Source organism: Leucopleurus acutus (assembly GCF_964270905.1).
Source record: "Leucopleurus acutus genome assembly, chromosome: 9".
Lineage (NCBI taxonomy): Eukaryota > Metazoa > Chordata > Mammalia > Artiodactyla > Delphinidae > Leucopleurus > Leucopleurus acutus.
In genome coordinates this window covers 103,841,763-103,860,953 of record NC_139144.1, presented here as the reverse complement: position 1 = coordinate 103,860,953, position 19,191 = coordinate 103,841,763, and the positions used below count along the sequence as shown (strand labels likewise).

Here is a 19,191-nt window from a genome sequence, read left to right as displayed (position 1 = left end):
GGGGAAAGAAAGCAGGTAGAAAGAAAGGGCTTATAGCCAGAGAGGACTGACCAAATCTTCAGAAAGCGAAAGAGGAAAAAACAAAAATAGTATGTACAATTTAAAACGGTCCTAGGACAATCAGCTAATCAGACCATTTAGTTGAGAACATGTGTCAGTTACAGACATATTTGTATATATCATCCAATTGGTATGATTTTAGAATACATTCTTTTCCTTATTATATTGTAATATGCATGCGTTTGTATACTTGGCAAGCCAGTTTATCCTGACATTTATTTATTTTAGATGGTACAAGAACTGTTAAAAAGTGCCATTCCTTTTAATCCACATTTAGCGATAGACGATGTCCATAATTTTTTTACAACTGGCAATTAATATAGATGAATATAGAATTAGTATATGAAGTATTATATTTGTGTATGAATATGTAGCTTCCATCTTTAATGTTCTCCCTCATATATTTTCCAGTATTAAAAAACCCTTATTTGACTTGAATAAAAATTAGTGTTTATGCATAAGAAGCATCTTAATCTAATTGATATTAACATTTCTTAATTTTGTCTCTGATTTTGTTAATTTCAAAACCTATTTAACACTCAAATAAAAATGTTTATTTTTGCACTGCAAAGCGCCTCTCAGTTGATATTTTCCTTTTTGGTTCTTTTCAGCAAGCATATATTGAACATTAACTAGGTGCCCAGCATATCATTGGTATTAGGGATATAAAATTAAATAAGAACTGCTTATGGTCTCAAGTAGATGTAGGTACAAATCATTGCAAAACTATATGATTAAATTTAATGTGATTAAATTTAGATTAAAGATATTATAATGTTTTAATGGAGACCTTATTCTGATTGGATATCAGTTCAATGTGAATAATTTCAAGTGTCTGAAAGATTTACCATGAAAATTCCCTTCAAGTGATTTTTAAACTGTAAAGCCAGAAAAATATTAAATTCTTATACAACAATTTCGTTGTTTTACTGTTAATTGTAGCAAAGGAAGATGCAAACTGTGCAGTGTGCGACAGCCCGGGAGACCTCTTAGATCAGTTCTTTTGTACTACTTGTGGTCAGCACTATCATGGAATGTGCCTGGATATAGCGGTTACTCCATTAAAACGTGCAGGTTGGCAATGTCCTGAGTGCAAAGTGTGCCAGAACTGCAAGTAAGTTTTAATTTCAACTCAAAGGTGTGTATTGAGTTTAAGAGAGACCCTATTATTAGGTACTAAAGGTTTGTGTAATATGATAAAGGTTGTTCATACTGCAGCTATATTCATTCACACTGACTTCATCATGTCTTTAGAAATTGCTAGATATTTATTAACATATTACTTTGAAATAAGTCTAAACAAAAACTAATTTTAATAATTTAAATTCCTCTGGTTGCCTAAAAAGCTAGCTTAAGTTTGCCAACAATTTTAAATGAATGATATTAACAACTAAAAATAAATAAGCATTAGAAAAAAAAGCACCTTTTTTTCTGAGGGAGACTGGGGAGGAGATTTAATAGGAAAATAAACCTCTAACTATGGAAAGTAGTTATTAGAGTGAACCAAAGAATCAGTGATAAGTTTCAATTTCTATTCCAGGAAGAACAATTTATACTAAGTCTGCTGTTTAAAAAGAAATCTGTATCTATCTGAAAGGCAGTTACTTTCACCATAATTCTGAAACAAAAGTATTGTATGGCATTTAAATGTTTGTAATGGGATTATCTTTTCCTATTTGTTTTATTCCATCCTTTGGTCATTTCTCCAGTCTTTTCTGTGATTATTTTTTTCTCATGCTACTAATTAATTAGCATGATAATTTGGGGATGTTACCTGCATCTACAGCAGTCTTCAAATTGTTTACAGGCTGAGGACTTTTGTAATCAGGAGAAATGATGCCCACCACTGCCATGTTCAGTCTGTTTTATTTGTAATTTAATTTGATAACAATAAGCATCAATATCTTAGAATTATGTGGAATAAATAGGACCACGTGCTTTTATATTTTGGTAAAAATTAAAGAAAATATCAGTAAACATTTATTTGATACCTCGTATCTGTGCCTGGCTTCTTCTTGAGAAGGAGTAAGAGAACTTGAAGAAAGAGTGCTTTTCCTCCAAGATCTTTCCATGTAGCTAAAGAGACAAAATGTGCAATTTTATATGTAGAATTTATTAAATTAAATAAGAAATTACTGGAGGCCAATTAACCCATCTTCCTTTTTACTTCTGTTTATCACCAGGTTTTATTCAGCGGTTCCTCTCTCAGCTCTTCTTCTTGCATTCCCTAGTTTTTCTTTTCCCCTCCTCTTGAATTAAATTCTTAGTATCTGAGAGTGACTAACAGCCAAGAATCAAGGCTGAGATCATGGACAGGACAGGGGCCCAATCTTTGGGGCAGAAGAGTGTTTAGGGGAAGATTTTAGGTTTTCAATTATAATTCTTAATAATTATAACAAGATTATTATTCTTATATCTATTTATTTAGCACTTATTGCTTAATGGATATTCTTAGCTCTTCAGCCAGAATTATATTTAATTCTCACAGTAATCTTTGATTATCATTCACATTTTGTACCTGAAATTAAGAGGACTAAGTCTAAGTTATTCAGGAGTCACACAGCTAGAAAAACAGAAGTCTGAATACAGTGGTAGGTCTGATCCAAATTTGATCCTCTTTTTATTATATGACAGTGTCTTCCAACTCACCATGCCAAGATTTGTTCCTTTCCGTGCAGCATCACCTATCAGTTACAGCTCCTTCCCAAAAAAAGGATGGGCATGGGATGTTTAAGAAGTAAAGATCAGTGTCATTCATCTTGCCTTAACCCCTCCTTCTTTGCAGGAACCCTAAAATGACTAAACCGGGTTCACCATAGGTGGGCGTTCAGTAAGGATAATCCTTTAGGGACCTTTGGAAGATTTCTGTCTCATCCTCTAGAGGGTTAACTCTGTCATTATCTGTGCATAGACCAAACAGAGACGGAGGGTATTTATGAACTGGGCAGTTCCCAGGACAGATTCTTTTCATGATTACTTATGTTACAAACATAAGTTTAAAGATAAGGCATCATTAATGCTATCTTATTTTTTAGACAATCGGGAGAAGATAGCAAGATGCTAGTGTGTGATACGTGTGACAAAGGGTATCATACTTTTTGTCTTCAACCAGTTATGAAATCAGTACCAACCAATGGCTGGAAATGCAAAGTAAGTTGTTTATTTTTTTAAGAAAAAAAATCTGTATGTTTTTTATATAGAGCAGACAAATCGGATACCTATTCAAATCTATATTACCTTCAACTTAAAAACTTTATTGATGTATAATTGATATACAGTAAACTGCACACATTTAAAGTCTATAATTTAATTTGACGTTTTCACTCATGAAGCCATTATCACCTTCAAGATAATGAACATATTCATCACCCCTAGAAGTTTCCTGGTGCCCCTTGAGATTTCCTCCTTTCTGACTGTTCACTGCCCTACTCCCTTCTGTCTTCCAGGCAATCTGCTTTCTCTCACCATAGATTAGTTTGCATTTTCTAGAACTTTATATAAGTGATGTCGGATAGTATATACCCTTTTCTTTTTTGCAGGGGGTGGTGGTTTAAAGTCAACATAAATATTTTGAGAGTCACGCATATTGTTGCACATGCCAGTAGTGATTTCTTTTTATTGCTTAATAGTTGAAGTACCACAATTTGTTTATTGAATCACCTGTTGGTGAACATTTGGGTTGCTGACAATTTTAGGCTGTTATAAAAAATGCTGCTATGAACCTGTTAACTAACAAGTGTATGGTGCTTCATGGCTTAGAAATTGTGTTTTAGTGATTCATCTTTAATCTTTGAAACTCTATGAAATAGGTAGTATCCTTATAGGCGGACACTGAAACAGATGTATTTTTAAAATCTATTAATTTAAAATCCAGAAATAAAGCAGATAACATTTTGATCAGATTGGCTTTTAGATGATTTTACCTTGATTTTATATGTGTGTATGTATTTATGTATAAACTTGTATTAAATATTTGGAATCATATCATATATGCGTATGTATATGTATATTGTTCCTTCCCCATGGTAGCTTTAGTAAGTGCTTACTGACTTAGATATCTGGTTATTTGGATGCTGTGTAAAGTTTCTTTGGGGTTTTGAGAGTTAGGATCTATAGACATTTTTCCACTTCTTTTTTATTACTTAAGATATCAGTCTTTCTGCTTGGTGGGATGCTTTTAAGATGTATTTTCAGCTATTTTAAATTTTTTCTGGGTATTCTTTTAGTCAGTGTTTCTCCCCCTTTCCATCTATTTTGGTATTTGCATCTTTGTGACCTTGAGGTATTCCATTCTGGCCTCTCTAAACTTCCTGAGGAATTTATTGAGGCTCTGTTGCCTGCATCTCTAAACCCTGTAGGTTGGCTGACACCTCAACCTACTGGGCAGAGTTAGTATAGTACCAGGTAAACAACAGCAAATTTTAGAATTGTCTGTCCTTGGAAGCACAAAATATTTAAATTCTTAAAGTGAAAGTAGAAGGTAAGAATAACTCAAGTTTTACCTTCAATTCCCAACTGACTGAATAAAACTAATTTTTTTTTTCCTGTTAGGAAGATGTTTACAAACAATATTTACTGTGACTTTTCTTTGAATGTTCTCTAGAATGAGTCAGTCATAAAAGTAGTTAATTTGCTTCCTTTGAAATCTATACAGGTAAACTAATAAATTCTAGATTAAGAACTGGTGAGGGACTAGTGATTAAGTGAATTGCCGAGGTTTACTAATTTGCAGAGGCAGAACAGAGACTAAAATTCAGGTTTCCTGTCTTACATTGTAATGTTTTATCCAATATATTATGCTCCCTGTGCTATCATACTATACTTAATTAACAGTGCTTTTGTCCCTAGACTAATTAAGGAATATTTCTTAATCTAATTTTCATCTGTATTAGGATTTGGATCCTAGGAAACTAAAGACTCTAGATCCATGGGCCATCTCTACAGAACCCCCAGGCTGAGTTTTATTTTTTTTAATTATTATTATAATCTTAATTTCACAGAATAGACATGAAGCTAGGCATAAACTTCTTTAATCTATGGTAATTACACTGTCTTAACTTAGAAAATAAATAATTTAATCTAACAAATAATTTTTTTTGAATTTTATTTTATTTATTTTCTTATACAGCAGGTTCGTATTAGTTATCCATTTTATACATATCAGTGTATATATGTCGATCCCAATCCCCCTCCCCAATCTAACGAATAATTTTGCTTTTAAAGTAAATTGCCAAGACCTGTTTTAATAGAAAGGTATTTTTTGTCTTTAATAATGTTCATACAAAGAATGCCTTTTGTATTTGTACAGAAATAGTTTGATAAAGCCAGGACTGTGTTTACTGGTTCAGAGTAATCATACCTCAAAGTGCCAACCAGCAATTCTTGTGAACATCAGATATAATGAAGTACCACTCAAAAACTCTAGAAACCTTTTGGTTCACAGGTGCACCGTATGGGCACAGTTGAAATCTGTAATAAATGGGGTATCGATCCAATTATTTCTAAAATACAGAAGTTTATAAGTTAAGGGTATGCTGTTTGCAGTTTCTGTTGTCAGGTGATGTGTATGAAGAACCTCCTTGCTCTGTGGATGCTGCTCGCTACTGCGGAGCGAATCCCTTGTGCGGTCCACGCGTCTCATTGTTTTTACCACGGTTCTGCTGTGGAAAATCTTGTATCTTTCACACGTCTTTGACAGCACTTGGGGCTAACATAATAATAAACACAAATGCTAAATGCAGTTACATTTTATATTAATTAAAACAATTTTTATTTATTTTATTTTTTTTGGCTTGCGGGATCTTAGTTCTCCCACGAGGGATTGAACCCTAACCACCGGAGTGCCAGGGAATTCCCTATATTTTTTAAAGTTAGCATTTCTATGAAATATTTCAAGTTCTCAGAAAACATACAGACCAAGAATACACTTGTGGTCTCCCTGCATCCTCACATTCTAGTCCCTTTGTCACAGAAACGCGATCCTGTTACCTTTGCCCTTCTCTTTGAGCTCGTGTTTGTCGTGGTCTCGGCATCTTCCCCTGCTAGTGGGGCGGCCTTCAGGAGGGGTCGGGTGGCGGAGGTGGTCGGTGGAGGCCGAGGCTCCCCGCCGCAGCTGGGCTCGCAGGCTTCCAGGAGGCGCCAGCCCGAGGCTTCTTCCGGGAGCAGCCTGCGGGAGGGAGGCGCTGGCCGGTGGAGGGGTGGGCGGTGGTGGTGCTTGCCCTCCTCGGAGGGTCCTGGAAAGGGGAGCGGTCTTGCTGGCAGGTCCCCAGGGACGGGGTGTTGGTGAGGGGGTAGGAGGAGGCGCCGGGGGAGCCTTACCCCTGCGCCCCACCCCCACCCCCAGAGCCTCGACACCTGGACCTGGCGGCGCGTCACCTGGTTCTAGGGCGTGGGGCAGAGGGCGGCGAGTTCTGTCCCGTCTCGGCCCGAGGGTGGGGCCTGGAGGGGCGGGGCCTTCTCCACGGGAACTGAGCGCCTCGGGGCAACTCTTCTCCGGTGAGGTCGCCCAGGAGGGAGGAGCCTGGGGGCTGAGGAGGGTCCCGTGAGCAGTTTCTGCCCGGCGGCCGCACGGGGTGCTTCCGCGCGTTCTCTCTTGGCTTGGTTCTTGGTCTAAAGAAAAAGCTGCCGTCGGACGGATTTGTATGTTTATTACTTTTATCTCCGCTACCGCGCCTCTTTTACTTTTTTGAAATAGGAAGTTGAATTCGTAATTCGTTTTCTTGATTTTCCTAAGGAAAAAAGGATATTTAAGACTATAAATTTACCTTTGATTATAGCTTTGGCTGCACTCATATTTGTTGTATTGGTAAGTTTATATCTGTTCACATTTGACTTAATTTTATCTTTTTTTAGGTTGTGCTTAAACACATTAGTGTCTGCTTTAATCGTATTGAATCAGATAATTTAACTAGCATAGTTTTCTTTTTGACATATATTTGGATGCTTGACTTACTGACTTTAAAGCTGTAGTATTTGTGTTTATTAATTTCATTTAATTAGATGAAGTTCTTTTTCCATATTTTTTTGACTGATTCAACAGTGTATTATGGCGTAGATAAAATCGACTCCTGTAATTTCTCATATCAATTTCTTCTTGCATTTAAACTTGTGCTGGTTATTTAGCAAGTAGATCAGGCTAATATTGATGTATTGTGCTTTTTATCAGTGTAAAACTATTCTCTTTATATTGTGTAATGCCTTTTTTTTTTTGCGAGGGGAGAGGGGGACCAGATATTTTGCTTTGCCTGACAAATATGGCTGAGTGGGGTTTTAGTTTAACCAGTTGAATGTGATCTTTTCATTTTGCATCCTTCTGTGTCATTTTAACTGTACCTTTTGTGAAAGGTTTAATAGTCAAGTATTTAGACTAATGGATGTAATTGAAATGCTTGGCTATTTTAAAACAAACCTGTTCTTTTAATTTCCTTTCTGTTTTTCAGTTCCTTTTATTCCCTGCAGTAATTTGTAATTCAGAATATTAAGTTATAAATGTTGAAAATATTAAAAGTGCCCCCCCTTGCCATTGAAAATGAAGAAATCAGAAGTTTTCTCCCTCCTCTCTGTCTTAAGTTGACCCAGACTATAGACTTTTTCTTTGGGGAGGGAGGGATCTTCTCTGTAAATTCCAACCTCATCTCACCCCCAGTCTTTTGGAGACTTGGTTATGCACTTCTATAAAAGAATTGTAAATATTCTGGAATCTTGCAAACCTGAAAGAGATTGTTGCCTTCAAACTACCAGAAGAACTTGGTTTGGTACAGTTTTGCATTACAACTTTTTTTTTTTTTTTACTCTGGATACTTTTTTTCCGTTTTTTCCCCAGTTTATGGAATTACAGAAGAAGTTTGTTTTGTTTTTAGTTTAATTAGTTAATTGGTTTTCTGCTTGAAGGCCATGAGATCTTTATTTTTGTTCAGTTATTTGGATTTGCTTCCAGGATGTTGGTTCTACACTAATTAGTGTTCTCTGGAACATACTGACTATTGTCATTCTCCCTTTAGGCCCGTGGAAAGGTCTAGGGAAGTGTTGGTTAAATTCATCTTTTTAAAAAATATTTACTTTCTTTACATTCTCCTTAATAATCTTTAGTAACATCTAGGAGATTTTGTTTCCTGCTTTAATTCATTATTTTCTTTGTTGTGGTTTTCATTATTTTGGAAAACGTGTTCAGAATTCCTAGTTTATTTCTCAAGGTTGTTCTCTGGCTTCTTTTTGTTCTGCCCTTACTAATTTGCTTTCCGTAATAGTCTGCTATTCTCTTTCACGTGACAGAATTATTTATAATACTGCTGAGAATACGAATGGATAGTGTGTGTGTTTTAGTCTGTTCTATGGAGGTATTATAAAGTGATTAAAAAGATTAAGCTGTGGAGTCAAATCTCAGGTTTTCCAGTTACTAAATACAGGATCTTTGGCAAATTATTTGACTTCTGTAAGCTGTGTTTCATCGTGTAGTTAATAGTACTTAACCTCACAGGGGTGTTGGATTTAGCGAGATGATGCCTGTAAAGTGCTCAGCGTAATGCCTAAAGTAAGTGCTCAATTCTCATGGAGTTTCTCATAGGAATGCTTATCTTCTTTTCAGTTTGAAGAATGATACTCTTTCTCTACTGTTAAATTCTTTCATAGTTCTTTATAGTCTTTAGTCAAATGCAAACACTGTGGTGCGGGCTGGAGGTGCAGAGGCAGATAGGTGTGCCTTCCCAGGAACGGTGTCAGTCTGGCGAGGCTGCTTGCACTGAAGTGAGGGTGATCTTTTTAGGAACTTCGTTATATACCAGTCATTGTCCCGTAGGTTTCTTTTCTCTGTTTCTCTTTCAAGAATGCTGTTGTGTGGGTATATGATGTGTTTTAAAAGGCTTTATGTGGAAATAATTTCAAACTTTAAAAGTTGGAAAAATAAAAATAATACCCATATGCCATTTACGTAGATTCACCTGTTGTTAGGATTTCAGTATTGTCATCCATGCCCTTTCTCCTTCCTCCCTGCCCCATGTATATTTTTTTGCCCTGAACCATTTTGAGGGTAAGTTATACACACTGTGTTCCCTTTACTCCTAAATACTTAAATGTGTATTTCCTAATAATAGGGATATTCTTACGTAATCACAGTAGTATTATCACCCCATACATTTACATCAATATATCTAATCTACCATCCATATTTCAGTTTGTCACTTGATCCCATATAGCATTTCCCTCCTCCTGGGTAGGTTCCAGGATAGTCTCGGATCAAGTATTCCATTTAGTTGTCATGTTTCTTTTGAGTCCTTGAATCTGGAAAATTTCTTTAGCCCTTCTTTGTCTCTTTTGATATTGACAGTTTTGAATAATAGAGTTTTTCCTCACATACCTGGTTTTTGTTTGTTTGTTTTGTTTTCTTTAAATCACAAATAGAACTTTCCTTATTTTGTCTTTGTCTGATATTTCCTCATGATCATAGAGAGAGTTATTCATTCTTGGGCAGAATATTGCGTAAGTGGTGCTGTGCTCTTCTCAGGCTTTCAGCTGGGTGCACCTGATGGTTCGCTCTCCCTCACAGGTGGTGTGAATTCTGATCATCTGGTCAAGCTGCTGTAAAGTTTCTCCACTGTCTCCTTCTCTCCTATCTAATAAAGCAGTGCGTGAGGAGACACTTTAACACCGTGCGAATATCTTGTTGCTCCTCAGAATTTTCTCCAAGATTATAGGAACCAATGCCTGATGCAGTTTTTACCTGTTGTTTGTAAAATGATGCTTTTCTAACTTCACATTTACCAGTCAGCCCCCTGCATTCTGTTGTAAGCAAGAACCCTCCCTTCTTTCACATGTTAAAATTATGTATATCTTGTCAGTATTGACTCATGAATTCTTGTCATTATTGATAATTTATTACTGCACCTAATTTGTTTTGTGCTCAAATTGTCCAGTCTTGCCTTTGATATCCTTTTCAAGCTGGCTCCTGTGTCTTTGTGGCATGCGCTCACCATTAAGCACTTCATTACATTTGGGCATAACAAGATACTCCAAAATCATCTTACACCTCCCTGCCCTAGCCCTGGAATCTGTCCTCTTTGCTATAAATAGACCAAGTTCCTTTAGTGAAGATTGGGTGCTAGGTGTGCCCATTGCTCTGGGGGTGTTTGCTGCTTTGTCCTTTCAGCAGATGAGGCAGTAAATACATGTATGTGTATACACATTTACACATATGCATATCTACAAATACACACATAAGTATGCGTATACTCACACATGTACATCGTTTATAAATAATGAATTTACACCAATACCTCCAATTCTGATCCCTCCTGCTGAGTTCTTTGCCTTCTCACATTCTTACATATCCATTCTCGTATAGTAAGAATCCTTGTGTTTTGCCTGTTATCCTTGAAGATTTTGGTTTTTTAAAAATTCCCCATTCTTTTCTTATTGATTTAATTTTTAAAAATACATAGGATATTAACACGCTTTCAAAAATTTCTGATTCATCCTTCCTGTATTTTTTTGTAATGATAAGCAAATATATTTTTGTTTCCCTTTTCTGCACTGAAGGTAGCATATGTGCTCTTTTGTATGTTGCTTTTTTTTTTAACTTAAAATCTGGAAGTCACTTCATATCAGTTCATAGAGATCTTCCTCATTCCTCTTCCTCCCTTCCTTCCTTGCTTCCTTCCTTTCTCTCTCTTTCGTTCTCTTTCTCCCTTTCTTCCTCTCTCTCTTTCTCTCTCTCTTTGTTTCTTCTGTTTATTTGAACCATAGTTTTTCAGCCAATGTCCTATGCTTGAATATTTAGGTAGTTTCCAATATTTTACATTAGAAGTGATTCTGTAGTCAATAACTTTGTGCATATGGGTTTTTGAATTGCTGGGAGCGAATCTCTAGAATAAATTTCTAGTAGTAGGATTACTGGCTCAGGGGGGTAAATGCGTATGTAATTTTGTTAGGTATCGTCAAATTCCCTTTCATGGGACTTGTGGCTCTCCCTTTTGCCACCACTCATGCATGAGAGAACTTCTTTTCTACATCCTTGCCAACAGGCTGTCATGTTCAGCTTTTGATTTTTGCCTGTCTTATGAGTGAAAAATGTTATCTCAGTGTAGTCTAATTTTCTTTTCTCTTTTGAGTGAAGCTGGTCATTTTTTCCTGTGTTTAGGGGTCATTTTTTTACCCCTTTTTGCAAGTTGTCTGTTCTTGTGTGTTGCCTGTTACTCTTGAAGATTTTGGTGACCCCACAGTCTAAGGGCTCCTTGTATAGTCGGGATATAAGGCCTTCAGCTGCATTATACGGTGCACATCTTTTCTTCCAGTTTGTTGTTTGCCTTTTAGCTTTGCCTGTGTTATTTTTTGCCATGCAAAAGTTTATTTTTATATAGTCAGATTTATCAGTCTTCTATTGCTTTTGGATTTTTGAGTTAAAATTAGAAAGCCTTTTCCTATACTGAGGCTATAGGAGAGTTCATGTTTTCTTCTAGTTTTTATGTTATTTTTTACATTTAGCTCTCTAATCCATTTTTAGTTGATGCTTCTATATGGTATGAGTTATCTTTTCCCAGTTGGCTATCCAGTTGTCCAAACTCCATTCACTAAAATGACAGTCTTTGCCTCAGTGACTTGAGATTCCAGACTAGAGTTTTAGATTTAGTTGGGTTTATTTCTGGAATTTCTTGTCTGTTCCATTGCTCTGTCTTTCTATCTTCATGAGCCAATGCCGTACCGTTTTAATTATAGAGGCTTTGCAGTATCTGGTAGCTGTGGTCCCCTGTCAGATCTTTTCTATTTCACATTTTTCCTAGCTGTTTTGTCGTTTATTTTTCCATATGAACCTTAGGCTCTGTGAAAAACCTCACTGGAATTTTTATCAGGTCACTTTAAATTTATTCATTGATAGTGAAATCTTGATGTTAGGACATCCTAACGAAGAACAAGGTATGTCTTTGCATTTGTTCAAGTCTAGTTTAGTGTCTTCTAGGAATGTTTTCTAATTTTCTTTGTATAGGTTTTGGACATTTCTTAAGTTTATTCTTAAAAGTTTTCTCTATTTTGTTGATGTTATAAATGGGATTTTCCCATTCATTATATCTTTTAACTGGTTATTATTTGTGTATGTGAATTCTATTGAATTTTCATTGCTAATTTTATATCCTGCTACTTCGTTAAATTCTTTTATTAAATTTGTGATACATTCTCTAGGATTTTCCAAGTATGCCGTCTTGTCATCTACAAATAGTTTTACTTTTTCTTTTCCTATTTTGCTTCTGTTTTCATTTGTTTTAGTGTTTACATTGGTTCAGAACCATGTTAAATAGTAGTGGAGATAGTAGGCTTGCTTTGTTTCTGACCTTAGTGGGACTGCCTCTGGGGTTCCCCAATTAAATAAAATGCTGGCTTTAGAATTGAGGTATGTGTGTATGTCACATTAAGGAAATACCTACCCATTTTAATTTTCTCGGAAGTTTTTTTTTTATTAGGAATGGATTTTAATTTTTTTTCCAAAGGTCTTTTCAGCATCTAGTGAAATAATTTATCTTCTCTCCTCAGACCTAATAATATGTTAGATTTTATTAATAGGTTTTCTAATATTTAACCATACTTGCATTTTTGTGTAAACTCCTCTTGGACATGGTTTATGGTTTTTCTTGATTTGCTATTGGAGTCTGTTTGCTAACATTTTACTTAGGATTTGTCATCAGTATTTACGAGTACCTCCATTTTAAATCTGTAAGACTTTAGCAGATCTGTGGTTCATGCTAGTTTCTCTTTTTCAGTGAGCATCTCTTTTGTATCAAAAGATACCAGCAGCTCAAAAAGATAAAGTTCCTTTTTTATTGTTGCTTTAGATTGCAAAGTTGGGGGTGGGTGGGTAATGAGAGTCCCACAATTTGTCAGCCTTGTGCCCAGAATTTTAAGGCAGCCTAGCTCAGAGGCACAGAAGGTTTGGCTGGCCTCTGCCAGGCCTTGCACATCAGCAGTTCTACTTTGCTAACGGTAGTGCCTCTCTGTTCTGAGAATATGAGAAGCCATAATTGGATTTTGATGTTGAGTGGTTATTTTCACCATTTCAGACACCTAATCATTTGGAGTGGGTTGTATTTCCTTAGTGTGAATTCTTGTTTTTAGTTTCTGAGCTACCCATAAACAAACAGAATTCCCTAGCAGGACCATTTTGCTTTCAGAGTAGTGAGTTGAGTAGGCTTACTCAACACGAGCTACTTCCTGATTCTGGAATGTGTTTCTTTTTTTGAAGTTTGGATTGCTACGTTCTTGGTTTTCTTCCTTCCCTATTTATGTTTTCTTGGATGTCTCTATCCACTATTTACACTTTCCAGGAGGTTTCAGTGTAAATTGAGTGATATCTCATCAGATGTTCAAAACAAACCTCTTTTTCAAAAACGTACACCCTAAATTAGTGTCATAAAAATTAAAGCTTAATATATAATCTACAAATGTTTCACTGATTTTTTAAAAAGGTTTACACCAGAACTGCAGTACAAATGCATAACAAACTGTTTCTGTTTTCATTTTTCCTGGTGTTTAGAATTGCAGAATATGTGTCGAGTGTGGCACACGATCTAGTTCTCAGTGGCACCACAATTGCCTGGTATGTGACAGTTGTTACCAACAGCAGGATAACTTATGTCCTTTCTGTGGGAAGTGCTACCATCCAGAATTGCAGAAAGACATGCTTCATTGTAATATGTGCAAAAGGTAAGAAGATATAGTTATTCCATTTGTTTGTCAGTTCTTCTGTCCATGTGATCATCTGCTCTGCCATGTATTTTGAGATCCAAACTTTTGTCATTCCAGTAATCCTTTCAATACTGAGTGCCATTATAGATGGAATTAAAGTATGTTTTTATGAGTCTGAAAGGCATAACGATGTAAGTGGGCAAAAAATAAGACAAGACCAGAAACAAGCATTAAGAGGGAAAAGTAAAGAGTAAATAGTTTAAAATGTGCTTAAAAAAGGTCAACACCTGTGATGACATCCAAAAATGACAGCTTCTTTTCTAGAACCTTCAATTGCTAACCCCTATTACCTCTTCTTCCATCCTTACCCCTTCCTATATCCAGTTTTTCAGCAATTATCTTTCTTTTCCCTAAATATTAATTTGACTTTAAATTAGAAAATTTTATTTAAATATATTTATCATCACAGATGGGTTCACTTAGAATGTGACAAACCGACAGATCATGAACTGGATTCTCAGCTCAAAGAAGAGTACATCTGTATGTATTGCAAACACTTAGCTGAGATGGATCCATTACAGCCAGGTGATGAAGTGGAGATGGCTGAACTCACTACAGGTAAATTGAGAGTTTTTGTTTTTTAGGATGCTGTGCCAGCCAGTCAGCAGTATATTACTTTAGTAACAATGAGGGAATCCTGTGTATCAGATCCCATCTTATTTTTAGCTTCTGTACCTGTGATCTTGGTCATCTCTGAATCTGATGGTTAACATCTAATCTAGCCTCTTTACAACTGTTCACCCAATATTTGAATTCCAGGACTATCGTACGCTCCTACAATTGTGTTTTTTGGGCCAACAGTGGAAGTTCCTTACTGTTTGGCTCTATGACCTAGTTTGCACTTCATACTCTGGGTTATTTTACTCCAAACAAATTTTAGTTTTATTAAATTTTGTTCATGTAGTTTTATTAGTACACCATTGGGTTATAAACGTAATAACAAGATTCTTAGATCATAAAGGGAACAGACCTGCTGATCAGATCGTTTTTCATTTTCATCAGTATGAATGGCAAAGTCTGTAAAAGTTCTATTTTATCATCTGCAAGGGGGTTAAGTAGACACACCTTGGTTACTAACATTTTGTTTCTAGTATGCCATCAGTATACAGTTGTGCAGTATCCTTTCAAAATAATAAAATTCCAGTTACTTTTTAATTCATTATATTTTCCATATTGGAAAAATGTAAATATATAGTTGGTTCAAAATAGAAAAATCTGAAGAAGAATTTATGGCATTTTCAGGGATAATTTACCCCCATTAGAACAAGGTGATAGTTGTTGACTTAGTTAACAAAAACAGAAGAACTCATTCTGAGCTAAAGAATAAATAATTTTCTGTTAAGATTGTAACAATGAAATGGAAGTTGAAGGCCCTGAGGACCACATGATACTTCTGGAGCACGCGGCTAATAAAGACGTCGGTGGCCAGCAGCCCGCGCCTGGGATTGTTCCAGATGGTAAGGGTGTTTTTGGTGATGGACAGTCTGTTCTCTGAAGAAAATGCGTGTGTAGAGTGAATATGTGAACATCTGCAACTTTAGTACCCTAGATAAAAATAAGCTGAGACATAGTCATGTACGAAGTTATTTAGAGAGGAGCCTTTTTAAATAAAATAAACTGAGAAATTAATCGGGGAAAGGGCATGTATATATTGTATTGATAGTTCAGCTGTAATCTAGACTTACTCATAAATACATACTTTGTTTAGGGATCAAGTGATTTTCATTAAAAAGCAATTTCTTTCTTTAGTTATCTTTGTAATTACTAACTAGAGCTGTTGCTGATTGTGAGATGTTTCATGCTGAGATAATGAAAAATTCATTGTTTTAGATCATGTAAGCAGTCCTGTTGAGGGTTATTTCAATGATATTTCAGTTAAGCTTTTTGCATTATTGGTAATAGCTATTATTGTACTTGAGGATCTGGAATTAATGAGAGACCAGGTTTGGGGAAAACTACTTATTAAATTTAATCTTGGTCTCACCTCAAAGTCTGTGGGATTGTATGTGATACTGTGTTATATAGGTTGAATGTATACATAAAAAGCCCTTGAGATATTTTGAGGTTAATTTTATATTTAACAACTCTCATTAAAAATTATACTTCATAAAGATACAAAGCGAAGAAAAATAAGACAAAACTATATAATAATCTTATAGTACATAATCAGATTCCTTCCATATCCAGTTTCATTTCCATATCCTACTTAACAAATGAATAGTAACAGGATGTTTTATGCTTATATTTGAAATTGGAATTTGGCAGAAGGATAAATATCTTACCCAAATTACTGTTGAGAAGGCAGTGTTAGAGGAGTTTGGACTCCTTGCTGGAGATTCCATAAGTGTGTTATTCACAGCAGCTCACATCCATACTGGAGAGCAGCAGAGGAGTGATCCACCGGAAAGTCATGGCATGCGTGGACTTCTCATTGCTGGTAGGCAACGTGTTCATATCGTCTAATTTGATTGATTTACAGCATAACGCCTTTATGGTTGCTATGCGATTCGAGTCATAGTCTGCTAAGGTGACTTTTCAAATTAGAGATGAATTGTTTACTATTGCTATACTCACATGACGGTAGTTCAGTCTGTGGTTAGGTGATCCTCTTCTGGAAAACCATTGGCAGTGGATTTCTAAGGCAGAAATAGAGCATGTTTGCACTTTTATCTTAATCCTTCCTGCCTAGCACAGAGGAGAAAGAACATCCTCGTGTTCTGAGTGTGTATTGCAAACGTTCCTCTTTGCCAGTGAGACTTGAGGTAATTGATCTACTATTATGAGCACATAATTTAGGCATCATATAGCATTAAGATTGTTTTACTTGAGTCACTCAAATGGTGATACTTTCGGTTTTAAACCAAAAATGTTCACTTCATTTATATGTATTTTCTGTTTTAAAAGTCCATTTTTTATTACTTTTAAAATATTAAAGTATTTTTGAAGTACTTTTGTGTTTAAAAATATTTAGTATGATCAGATCTGTTATTTGATGTTTTTTTCCTTTTCAACTATAGTCTTTCAATAAAGCAGGAGTGAGAAGTGAGATTTCATTTTGATATAAGAACATATATAAATTTCAGTCACCGTGGTAAATAGTAAATAAGGAAATTAGTGTCTTTATTAATGTACGTAAGAAATTACCCTGATGGCATTTGAAATAAGTGCTTTTTATCATCAGTGGTCTTACTTAATAGAGCCACTTAGGGCCCATGTCAATTGGACCTCTAACCTTACTCTTAAGTAATATTGGGTTAAAGGTTTAACTTACTAGTACCCTGATTTAAAATTTAGTAGTCAGTGACTATAGATACTTCTGATATCTAATTCTTTTTATTGATTTGCTAAGATAAGTCTCTTTGGTGATAGATGATGAGGAAGAACAATAATTATATCCAAAAAAAGTATTGATTGTGTTAGCATGTATGGCTAAGCGAAATAAGTCTTTTCTATCTATGGTCATTACTTATTTGAGTCTACAGAAGCTTTGTTACATCTTGTGTCGGCTTATTGCAAAATTCCTTTTGTTCTAGACTAATCTTTTTTAATTTGGACACATCATGTAATATCACTGAGCCTCATTTTCCTAGTTGTAAAATGAGTATAACTTCACCTACAAAATTTTAAATCCTCTTGTAAGTGACCAAACTGTGAAACATCATATATAATAGTTATATTAGAAATTAATTCTATTTTAATATTCTTACCAGAAATTACCTTAAACTCGGGGGATCCCATTAAGGTAGTGTTTCTTGTAGGTTTTCTGGTCTGATCGGTGACTGATTCTAATCCATAAACCCTGCTCTCTTTTGACCTTTACTAAACTTGGTAATTGCCTTATTGCCTTTCTTGATGAATACCTTCTGACTTAAGGCATGGTTTTAAGCAAAAGTATGTTTTGGATCCCCCCCACCCCGCCCCGCCAATGTTTTTTTTCTACCCAAGCCTATTATTTTTAAACCATAGAACTACAGACATGTAAGACATTAATGTTTTATACCTAATCATAGTTAGAAATTTTAAAATTCATAGGTACATTAACATAATAGATATTTGAAATTTTATAGAATCATCCCAAGATAAAATGAATCCTGAATTGGAAAATCAGATTTCTCGTGAAGCTGATAGTGAAGAAATGGAAATGCCTCCTAAAGTGATGCACACTTGTGGTGCAGATCAAAATGAGAAGAAAATGGAAGTGACAGACAGCGCTGAAGCCCTTGCCCCCCAGGTCGCTGCGCAGCAGGGGGAAGTGCACTTGTTGGAGGGACCTAACATGGCGGTGTCCCCAGAAGAATCCCGGCCTCCAGGAGTCAACACTGAATCCGTCACTGTCCCGTCCCCCGGTGGGGAAGGTACGGCTTTATGTTCTAAGGAACAGTTGGCCATAGAAAGGGTACCAGAAGAAATGGAACAGAAAGAAAATCCTGAACCTTCTACTGCATTTATGGACTTCGAAGTGGCTCCTGCAGTTGAGAGTTGTGTGAAAGATGGTGTTTGCCAAGAAAGCAAATCTGTAAAATTACCACCTGAGACAGAGTCACCATCTTCATCAGCAGCGGGCATGAGCAAGGCAAACGCGTCTTCCTCTCCAGCACTTTCTTCCGACTTGCCTTCCCACGACATGCTGCATAGTTACCCCTCGACTCCCAGTGCTTCTGCTGGAAACGTCATGCCAACAACTTACATCTCAGTCACCCCCAAAATTGGCATGGGTAAACCAGCTATTACCAAAAGGAAATTTTCTCCTGGTAGACCTCGGTCCAGACAGGTATGGTGATTTTAATGATGTTGATAGAAAAGATGTTGGAGTGATTCTATAAAGTAAAAAAAAGTGTATGTGTAGCTTTGGTTTGGAGGGCAGGTTTTCCCGTTTAGGTGGAATGTAGATGTAATGTTGACTTATGTGTTTTGGCCACTTCAAAAAGCACACTGTTAATGAAGACTAGTTTATTAAACTTGAAGTGATCTTATTGGAATGTAAGTGCAACCTCTTTGATTATAGTTTCTAATAGAAAACACTTTAAAGAAGTTTGTAGTTCTATGCCATAGTAACAGCAGAGACAAAAAAAAAGTAAGGTTTTGGGTATAGTGTAATTAACATTTGTTTTCTCCTCATATATTTGTTTATTGATATTATTCGTTGTACATATTTTTAACTGCTTAAGCATCAGAATTTACCTAGAGTATTTTTCATGCAGGGGAATTTCTCATTTTGGTTTTTCTATTGATTGCTAACTTTTTGTGGGAATTTTTTTAAAGTTAGGACTTACTTCAGTGGTTTTGTGAACAAACTTTTAGAATTATATTGTTGATCTTCAGGAAATGAAGGGAGTTCTTCCCATGATTGTTCTAAGTTGTGTGAATGTGAACTCTACCCTGTAAGGGTAAGTTCCAGATCTTTTT

At 35.9% G+C, this 19,191-nt stretch overlaps 1 protein-coding gene across 10 annotated transcripts in view; it reads left to right on the top strand.

Annotated features, from left to right (window-relative positions):
• Positions 1-19,191, top strand: part of KMT2C (lysine methyltransferase 2C) — a 293,955-nt gene that overhangs the window by 167,756 nt on the left and 107,008 nt on the right. For 8 of the 10 annotated variants that reach the window (XM_082846696.1, XM_082846698.1, XM_082846697.1 and 5 more), the window contains 7 exons: positions 1,003-1,174; positions 3,096-3,210; positions 13,574-13,743; positions 14,195-14,343; positions 15,129-15,242; positions 16,145-16,222; positions 17,853-18,556. In XM_082846696.1, the coding sequence (XP_082702822.1) occupies positions 1,003-1,174; positions 3,096-3,210; positions 13,574-13,743; positions 14,195-14,343; positions 15,129-15,242; positions 16,145-16,222; positions 17,853-18,556 (1,502 nt within the window). The remainder of the gene's footprint in view (positions 1-1,002; positions 1,175-3,095; positions 3,211-13,573; positions 13,744-14,194; positions 14,344-15,128; positions 15,243-16,144; positions 16,223-17,852; positions 18,557-19,191) is intronic. The other 2 variants (XM_082846699.1, XM_082846705.1) reach the window with 2 other exon arrangements.